This window comes from Sinocyclocheilus grahami, unplaced genomic scaffold (assembly GCF_001515645.1).
Source record: "Sinocyclocheilus grahami isolate Dianchi unplaced genomic scaffold, SAMN03320097.WGS_v1.1 scaffold1289.1, whole genome shotgun sequence".
NCBI lineage: Eukaryota > Metazoa > Chordata > Actinopteri > Cypriniformes > Cyprinidae > Sinocyclocheilus > Sinocyclocheilus grahami.
The window spans coordinates 46,373-57,515 of NW_015506468.1; the positions used below are offsets into that span (position 1 = coordinate 46,373).

An 11,143-nucleotide genomic window follows, 5' to 3' on the forward strand; every position below is an offset into this window, starting at 1 on the left:
ACACACACACACACACACACACAAGAGTCTGTCGAAGAACTTCAGAATGTCTTGGCTGGTTACAGGATTACTAATTTACTTGCTAGAAAAAAAAAAAAAAAACTAAAACTGAAATAAAAATAAATTAAACCTAAATAGTAATAAAAATTAATGAATGAATGAAATTAAACTAAAATAAAAATGAAATTATAAACCTATAATAGCATATAAGTATTATGCTAATATACTTATACTTAGAAATATCAAAACTGCATCACTAAAAATTAAGCTAAAATTAAAATGGAAATATAAAATTAAAAGCCAAATTAAAAAATAAACAAATAAAATAAAAATATAAAATAGTACATAAATTATACTAAAATTAAAAATAAATAACTTAAATAAAAAAAAATAAAATGAAAACTGAAAGTAAAAAAATAAAAGCGGATCCAAAATATTTATTAAAAAAACTAATAAAAAGTACACAAGAGTACATAAAATAAAAAAAAATGTTAACTAAAATTAAAAAGAAAAATTAAAATATAAAAATTAAGCCAACTCAAAATATTAATTAAAAAACTAAGGAGCGGTGGGCCGTCCACCAACGATGTCCAGTACCATCGCATGGCACCGCGAGTGAGAGCCGGTAGTGTGTCTGGGAACCGGAACCAGAATTTATTATTTTTTTTCCTCTCTCCCCTCTCTCGTCTCTGTCTCTCCTCATCCTTCCGTCTCATTTTCTCTCCTTCCCGACTTACAAACTACGTTACAGATACAATCTTAATTTAGTTTAAAAACTGCTGGTGTTGCATGTATGCAGCATCTTTGTTTGGACCTCGATTAAAATGCAGTGGTTGCCTCTCGTTTTAAATGGAAAGAGCACAGACAGAGTTTATATGAAGAGATTTATTTTATTTGTGTTACTTATTTATTTGATTTGGGGATTGTTTTAAAATGTCAATTTATATATTATATATATCCTAACAAACCATACATCAATGGAAAACTTATTTATTCAGCTTTCAGATGATGTGTAAATCTTACGACTGGTTTTGTGGTGCAGGGTCATGAATGAAGTGTAGAGTGCTGTACCTGGTGGAAGATGAGCGCCTGGCTGATGAAGCCCCAGCTGCTGACGGGACTCAGGTAGTGGATCAGCAGCAGCAGCAGCAGCATGAAGGCGATGCTGGCCGAAGCGTAGATAGCGTTGATCAGGAACATCATCACGGCGCAGCCCATGATCCCCAGAACACACGTGTGCCACGTGAAATACCTGAACGTGGGCCTGCGGAGACACAGACGGGCTAGGAGTCACTAGTCTGCTATATTTCTGGAGCAGATACACTGCCAGACAGAAACAAGACTGTTGTATTCTTATGTTTTTAATGAAAATATAAAATTAATATGATATAATATTAACAATTTCCCCGCCACTGACGAGTTATCTCGTCTTTTAGAAGAAAACGCTTCTCCGCCAAAGACGAGTTTTTACTGTTATACACTCGGGGCACTATTACGCATCTTCTGAACGAGTACAAAACCTCCCGAACAAAAACACACATGTACAGGACGGAGAAACCAGCGATCTCTTATGTAAACAGATGCATATGAAAAATAATGCGATCATCAGCAATGGCAGCATATACATGAAAACAGCATAATGTTACGGAGTTAAAAGTTGATCTAGTAAGTGGTATATGTCTGTGCAAGCTTTGGAGGTGTTGATGGAAGCCATTTACTGGATTTATGCTTTGATAATCGTACTGAATATTACCCAGATGTAGTTTTTGATTCTCACCTTTTTTCTCAAAATTATGCATCTTTTATGAAACCTATCTACACTCAAGTGTTGATAAAAAAAGAAAACTTTAAGCTTTAATAAAATTGATTTTTTTGTTTAAAAGTAGAGGCTCTGTTCTTTATTTTGGTGTATTGCATATTCAAATATTCATACAGCAAGATATACTGGAGGCCATCAGATTTGAGTGAAAATCAGCTAAATCGCTGGCGGTGGCTGGCAACCTTTTTCAAAAATGTTGGCGGGGAAAGAGTTAATATAGTAATATTAATATAATTTTATAAGTTTATATAGAATTTTGTTTTTATATTTTTTGTATTTTTATGTTTTTAATGAAAATATAAAATTAATATGATATAACATTGATATAGTAATATTAATATAATTTTATTAGCTTAAATGTAATTTTGTTTTTATATTTTTATGATATTATTATATATTAATATATATATTTTTTTTAATACATATTTTATTTGTGAAAATATTATAAAAATGTGTATATAAATTTTTATAAAATAAAAACATTACATCACAATTGTGATGTAATTATCTATCTATAATTTAATTATAATAAAAATTAAAACAAATTATATATACACACACACACACACACATACACATATATATATACACATACACACCCACATATATACATATACATATATACATATACACATATACACACACATATATATATATATATATAGACAGAGAGGCATTAGCGCATGGGTATTAAAATATAAACCATTTATACATATACATATATATATACACACACACACACACACACATACACATACATATACATATACATATAAATAGATAGTGATATAAAATGACTCATATGGCATAATAAGGTTTTGGTGATAGCAGCATTGCTCATACGATCAGACAGAGACATCAGAGATGATTTGCTGAGTGACTGCTGTACAACACTGAAAATCACTGGCTGAGCGTCACAGATGTGCTAAATGCACTAATTAGCGGAACTGAACCATTATTGATATATAATTTGCCCATTATAGTCTAACGCAGCTGAAATTACTCAATGAATGCATGTAGAAACTGCTTCTGCTTCTGCAGCTCTTCACATCTCTCACGATGCAGCTCACAAACGCTGCTGGATTCAAGCAAGCAACGAGACGAAAAGAGGAAAAACCAGTCGAAAAACTGATGCAAACAACACTTTCTCTTTTTACCAGCTCCTCCAGAGTCATTATCTAGTTACAGTAGAAAACAGCCACAACTCAGACTGAAAATACAAACATTCAATCTTACATCAATAAATGCACACACACTAAAGGAATATTACAGGTTTTGTAAATATATATATATAAATATATATGTGTGTATGTGTAAATTTAATATTATAATTATATTATTATGACTATTTCATTATTTAATACAATATATAAATATATATAATATATATAAATATATAAACATATACACTAAAATATTAAGTAACATCAATACATTTACATATATTACATTAGTTTCTAGATTTGTATACAAGTGACATTTTTATATAATTAAATAGCATTTTATAGATAGAAAATATGAATACATTTACATTTATACATGTATATATATATATATATACTGTATGTATATATACACACACACACACATGTTAGTGAAAATATTTATATAATTAAATTATTATGATTACCGAATTATTTAATATGATATATAAATATATTAAATAACATTTTATAGATAGAAAATATGAATACAAATTTTACTTTATTTTATAATATTTTATAAAATATAACTTTTGCTCCTAAATCATTATCTAGTTACAGGAGTAAAGAGCTGCTGCTAGTACTGATAATACAAATACACACACACACACACACACACACACACACACACACACACACACTCTCTCACACACACACACACACACACACACACACACACACACACACACACACACACACACACTCTCTCTCTCTCTCTCACACACACACACACACACACACACACACACACACACACACACACACTCTCTCTCTCTCTCTCACACACACACACACAGGTTTGTTTTTGTGAAAAGTGGGGACTCTCCATAGGCGTAATGGTTTTTATACTGTACAGACCGTATATTCTATTGCCCTACACCAACCCTACCCCTAAACCTACCCCTCACAGGAGACTTTCTGCTATTTCAGATTTTCAATACACTCCATTCTGTGTGATTTATAAGCGTTTTGAAAAGTGGGGACATGGGGTAATGTCCTGAAAAGTCACCTTCTCCTTGTAATACCTGTCATACCTTTGTCATTATACACATTTATGTCCTCATTTGTCACAAAAACGCACACACGTGTGTGTGTGTGTGTGTGTGTGTGTGAGTGTGTTTGATGTGTAATTACATCAGCGTCAAACACACACAGACAGACGTCAGAAACTCTAAAAGCATCTCCTGTCTCTGTCTTTCAGGTTTGAGCTTCATTAGCAGCTCGAGTCGTTTAGAGAAGTCGCTCGAGGAGGAAACGGGTCACAGTTCAGTCGTGAGTGTGTATGTGTGTGTGTGTGTGTGTGTAAATAACAATTAGTGTGTTTGTGAGAGAGTCATTATAACTGCAATTAGGACGTTGTATTTAATGGATTTCTCTCTTCTGGAGGTCAGTGTGTGTGTGTGTGTTTAATGGCTCCTCTGGAGTTCAGCGCTAAATGAAGCTGCGCATCCAAACAACAGCGTACAGACGAGAGATTGCTCACAGTTCACCTCAAAACCTCAAGAAATCACTAACGATACACATAAAAAGAGGACTATTTAATGATTTTCTTGCATTTTGTTTTCATTTGAAATATTTTCATGACAATTAAACACATTTTGCTCTCAAATTCTCATTACTGTAATGTACTTGGGTGTACGTTTTTAGCATATGAGACCATCATCCACACACAAAAAAACCCTTCTTTTTAACGTTTACTTTACATTCATCACCGATGTCAAACGTTTCAGCTCAAGGCCCTCTTCAGTGGCCTTCCACTTTTTAAATCATTAATTCTATTGACATCATCATTCATTAGCCAATGTTCAATCACACTACATAACATACCCATGACTAGAACATGAATTATATAGGATCCCATATTTTGTGAATGTTTATGTATTAGACTGTTTGACTGTACAATATTGATAAATATGGGATCCTATATAATTCATGTTCTAGTCATATGTAGTACCGTATTGACCTGAATATAAGACGATGTTTTTTTCCTGGAAATACATCTGAAAAAACGCGGTCGTCTTATATTCAGGGTCTAGACTTTGACATGTCAATAATACACCCACAACAATAGGTGGCGCCAAATACGCATAAAACCAGTGTGTCATGAAATACGTAATGCGTGTTGTAAAGACCGCGAGTAAAAACAAAAGAGAAAGAAAAGCTTACAGCTGCATGAGTCGTGACGGTCACGTTAGTCTGATGGGACCAAACTTTAAAACGTAAGACAGTACCCAGATTTGAAGACTACAGTAAGATTTAACTTCTACTGTTAATATGATTGTGGTAGGCTACTATTAGATGGATAGCCTAAATGTCCTAATTCAGATGGGCTACCGTTTTTTTTTTTAATGGTATATCAAAAAGTGTATATTTTTTAAATGTGATTGTTGGTACATTTGACCAGTTTTTACCATACTTTCAAAACAAAAATTAAAATAGGAAAAATATGCAATATGAAAATAATTGAAGACAAAATGTGCTCTACTGAGAAAAAACAAGATTTGGTTTTTAAAAAGCCTTTTTCCAAAAGGTACATCTGGAAAAAGGAGGGTCGTCTTATAATCAGGGTCGTCTTATATTCAGGCCAATACGGTATATATATTAATTTTAACACTTATTTTTTACATTACATTTTTTTGTATATTAAGTATTAAAATTAATTGTTAAAATATACACTTAATACTTAAGTATTGATTTTAAAATCACATTTTAACACTTAATTTTAATACTTAATATACTTAAAATTAAATGTAAATATGTAAAGTTAAAATTAATACTTAAAGCATTTAATTTTTAACTTAATTTTCTCATGTTCTCGACATAACAAAAGTTGTTTTCTCGTTATCACGATTTAATTTTCTCGTGATCTCGACATAAAAGTGGTTCTTTGTATATATTAATTTTAACACTTATTTTTTACATTACATTTTTTTGTATATTAAGTATTAAAATTAATTGTTAAAATATACACTTAATACTTAAGTATTGATTTTAAAATCACATTTTAACACTTAATTTTAATACTTAATATACTTAAAATTAAATGTAAATATGTAAAGTTAAAATTAATACTTAAAGCATTTAATTTTTAACTTAATTTTCTCATGTTCTCGACATAACAAAAGTTGTTTTCTCGTTATCACGATTTAATTTTCTCGTGATCTCGACATAAAAGTGGTTCTTTGAACAATGATTGTTTGATTTTTAAAACACAATGCATAGTGAGTCTACTGTTGCAATAGTAACAAACGCAACCTTGACAGGAACATTCTACAATGCTTAACCTGGCTTAATGCGTTAATTGAGACTGTTTTTAAAAGACCAAACTCATCATACACATTATTAGTAATTCATACTATGTACACACAAGAAGATGAGCCCATAAAAAGAATGCAATGCGTTTAATTCCGCGTTAAGCATTTTCCTCCCATAGAATAGCCTACCATACGGACAACACTTAACGTGGCTTAATGCGTTAAGGCAGTGTTTTTAAAAGACCAAACTCAGAAAACACATCATTAATATGAAAGCATTCAATGTACAGACAAGCAAATGAGCTCATAATAAGAACGCAATGCGTTTAACGCGTTAAGTGTTTTACCCATAGAAAACCGTTACATATTATAATTTATTAATAATGTTTACTGAGTTTGGTCTTTAAAAAAAAACTCTCTTAATACATTAAGCAATGTTAAACGTTTTACAATGCCCCTTTGAGGCACAAATGACCGACAGATGACCGTGCACTCTTATGCGATATCTTGTGGATATTTCAGCAAACGTTGCTTCACTTAGAAATAACGTCTACAATAAATAAAGTAAAAATAGGATACGTCCCCAAAACTTTCATTAAAAAACCACAACTTGACCCCAAATATCTAGTTAATTACAGACCGATCTCAAATCTCCCTTTTTGGTCCAAGATACTAGAAAAGGTAGTATCCTCACAATTATGAAAATGAGAAAAATGGTATTTGTGAGGATTTCCAGTCAGGATTTAGACCGTATCAAAGTACTGAGACTGCTCTCAGAGTTACAAATGACTTGCTCTTATTATCTGATCGTGGTTGCATCTCTCTATTAGTGCTACTGGATCTTAGCACTGTGTTCAACATTATTGTCCACAACATTCTTTTGAATAGACTAGAAAACTTTGTTGGCATTAGTGGAAGTGCATTAGCATGGTTCAAATCGTACTTATCTGACCGCCATCAATTCGTAGCAGTGAATGAAGAGGTATCATATCGATCACAAGTGCATTATGGAGTACCTCAAGGCTCAGTACTAGGGCCGTTACTTTTCATGCTTTACATGTTACCTTTGGGAGATACCATCAGGAAACATGGTGCTAGCTTTCACTGTTATGCTGATGATACTCAGCTCTATATTTCTTCGCGGCCCGGTGAAAGATATCAATTTGAAAAACTAACAGAATAGTCGATATAAAAAACTGGATGACGAGTAATTTCTGCTAAATTCTGAAAAAACAGAGGTGTTAATTATCACACCTAAAACCTCTGCATGTAATAACTATTCTTCGTCATCAGTTAGGAACCTAAGTGTGCTATTTGACAGCAATCTTTCCTTTGAAAACCATGTTTCTAGCGTTTGTAAAACTGCATTTTTCCATCTGAAAAATATATCTAAATTAGCATAGGTCGTCTCTCAATGTCAAATGCAGAAACGTTAATTCATGCGTTCATGACTGTATTGTTAAAAGCGCTATATGAATAAAGGTGACTTGACACACACACTCGCACACACACGTCTGCTTTCCTCATTCAGAATCTCATTCCAGTTTTCCCCCTCAGTCTCTTTCACACTCCCCCTTTCATTTCCTCTTTTCTTTTCATTTATCTGCCGTTTCACTGGCGTCTGTTCCAGGCTGTTCGTGTCTTTCTTCTCTTTCACTTCCATCTTTCTTCCTCCTCCTCCTCTTCCTCCTCGTCCTCCTCCTCCTCCTCTCCTCCAGCGCCGCTCGGAGCAGCAGCAGCAATTATGTTAAAAGCCAGCAGATCTGCTCTCATCCAAGTGATGTCACCCTGCTCATGTCAGCAAAAAGCAAACTTCCCGCTGCCAAAATGACCGTGTGACACACACACACACACACGGAGGTGTAGAAACTCTGGCATTTCAATCAGCATCTGATTAAAGGACAGTAGAATCAGTTGAAGGGGCCATTAATCAGTTTAATTGCTTTCCTTATTTCAATCAACCAATTAACAGCGTGACGAGCAGCTCGTTTTCTGACATGAAGCTATAATATAACAGACCGTCAGCGTCACACATGAAACTCATCAAATTGACTAACTTTTCCAGGCGAAAGCACCGCATCCGTCAGGCTGCCTCTATGAGAGCTTGCAGTGCGTTTTAATGAGAAAGTTAAAAAAAACACACACAAAGGTGTACGACTGTGACTGATTGTGCTGTAAATGGGCTCATCCACAGCCCTTCAAAGATCAGAATGAGTTTGTTTCTTCATCAGATTTGTAGAAATGTAGCATTGCATCTGCTAATATTTGAGGAATATAACAGTCACCTAAAGTTGGGAGCAGACGCCCACTCCAGTGCCAGACAGGCCAGATCCACAGCGGCGTAAACCAGCAGGAAGAAAATAGTGACGATACTCGCGATCGTGTTCAGCTTCCCGGAGAACAACACCAGCTGAGGAGAGAAAGAGAAGAAGAGACGCTCGTCAGATCCGAGTCACCTTCACTTCACTAGAGAGACGCCTTAAAATGACTATTAGAAAGAGTTAAATTAAATAATAAAAAAATGCTAGATGAAAAACTACTAAAATTACCAAAAATAAAGCTAGAAATATTTTTTTTAAAACCTAATAAAAATGACGAGGTGGAGGGAGGATGGGAAGCAAATTAAAGTAAATTTAAATTGTCTTTTTGATTTTCAAATGTTATGCAATAAAGAAAAATTACAAATGCACATAAAACTAATAAAACAACCTAAAATGAAAATATATATTTTTTTTTATTCATTCAAATGACTATATATTTTTTTAAATATAAATTCAAAATAATATTAAATACTATAATAGTATATAAATAACAGAGGCCGTTAAAGTTCGTGTAAATTGTGATTTTTGATTATTAAAATTTTATGCGATATAGATATAGTATGGTAAAGACTAAACCATACTGAAACTAAAACTAAAACTGAAAATATAAAAATAAAATATACATTCAAATTAATATGAGAGAGAGAGAGTGTGTGTGTGTGTGTGGCTGTAATTTAAAGCGAGGGTTATTAAGATATTGGCTGAACATTATGCCTCATGAGTGATCTTCTCTGTCGAGGATAAATTGTGCGTTTATGAGGCGTCCAAACTCTGGGTCAGACGCAGCAAACGCACACACATCTCTCAGGAAAAGGCTTTCTGAAAGCGTCGCGTGTTTTGGGAAGTCAGGAGCGCGTCTGGAAAACTTCCAGTGCTTTAATCTGCTGACTCACCATCCGCTCATGAGCGCCAGTCCCAGTGCATCATGGGAGCTTAACCTGTTCCTTCAGCACAGGATGCTTTTTAGGAACTTTGTGCCTTTTTAGACAAAAATGAGAGTGGTGTATAGTGGTGAGAGGGGTATATATTAATTAAAAGATTATTGGGAGTGTTGTACAAGAAAATACAATTTCTGTCTTTCTACTTCAAAATTTCACATTTAATTAAACGTGTTACTTATGTTAGTTTAGTTTATTGTCCTTTCTGAAATTATTTTTGTATCTGTGGCAACTCTTCAGTGATCAACAACAAAATAATTAAGAAATACAAACATCAACAGGTTACAACGCATTACAAATAAATACAAGCAGCATCAAACGACATCCCTGTCACAACAACAGAATCACTGGCACAGATGTAAAATCACAAAAGTGTTACCCTACCAGTTATTCTATCAGGACCCGCTGCCTTCCTTGTATTAACACTTTTAAAGGTCCTACAAACTTCTTCCGATGTTATAATGACTTCCTGCCCTACATTCATTTGCGGTCTAATCAAATTCAGTTCAGTTTTAAAATCTGATGTTTCAAATCTACCAAAAAACGTATCACACTCCCTGCCATGCCTGCCTTAAATTATTATCCCTCATCGTTTTGCTTGTAATTATGTTTACACCTAATAATTATTTGCCTAATTTCTTTTTGCACTACTTTAACCTGTGCTTTATCACCTGTCTGAAAAGCTTGCTTTTTCTTCTTCAATGCTGCTTTTAATTCCCCATTCATCCACGCCTTGTCATTTGGATACCTTTTAATACATTTTGTTTTTATGACATTAGCCACACAAACATGTATATAATCGGTCACCACATTATTTAACTCATTTAAATCCTCACTAGTATCTATAAAGACATGCACAATCAAAACATCCTCTAAGACAGTCCTCGTTCCACATCTGAATGGTTCTCAGCTCAGGCTTGCTGGTTTTAAGCTGCTGTTTATAGTTTTGAGTACCCTTTATATGCATTCTTAATATTTCCAAAGCACAAATCAAGTACCCTTTCTCCTCTAGTGGGACAAGAAATATACTGATGAAAATGAGGCTATAGAACAACCATTAAAATCCCCCAGTACAAATTTAGGAGCGTCTGGTGCGATGTTTTCCAACCGAGCAACAACATCATATATGTGACCCTGCAGCACAAAAGCAGTGTAAAAAAGTCGCTGGGGGATATTTGTAGCAACAGCCAACAATACATTGTATGGGTCACAATTATTAAAAAAATGTATGCCAAAAATCATTAGAATATTAAGTATAGATCATGTTCCATGAAGATATTTGGTAAATTTCCTACCGTAAATATATCAAAACTTAATTATTGATTAGTAATATGCATTGCTAAGAACTTCATTTGGACAAGGTGAGGCCCTGTGCGAAGTTGACGTGCGAGGCCCTCTGCAATTTGTGTGTGTGTGGTGTGTGCGTGCGTGCGTGTGAGTGCGTGTGTGTGCGCGTGCGCGTGCGTGGATGTGTGACCGTGTGCGAGTGTGTGTGTGTGAGTACGTGTGTGTCTGTGTGTGTGTGTGTGTGTGTGTGCGTGCGTGTGAGAGAGTGTGTGTGCGTGTGTGTGAGTGCGTGTGTGTCTGTGTGTGTGTGTGTTTGTGTGTG

At 34.2% G+C, this 11,143-nt stretch overlaps 1 protein-coding gene across 1 annotated transcript in view; it reads right to left on the reverse strand.

Moving 5' to 3' along the window:
- Positions 1–1,044: 1,044 nt before the first annotated feature.
- Positions 1,045–11,143, reverse strand: part of LOC107568884 (solute carrier family 12 member 9-like) — a 54,802-nt gene continuing 44,703 nt past the window's right edge. The window contains exons 9-10 of the mRNA XM_016254881.1: positions 8,561–8,685; positions 1,045–1,264 (exon numbers count right to left, since the gene is read on the reverse strand). Coding sequence (XP_016110367.1) covers positions 1,045–1,264; positions 8,561–8,685 — 345 coding nt within the window. The remainder of the gene's footprint in view (positions 1,265–8,560; positions 8,686–11,143) is intronic.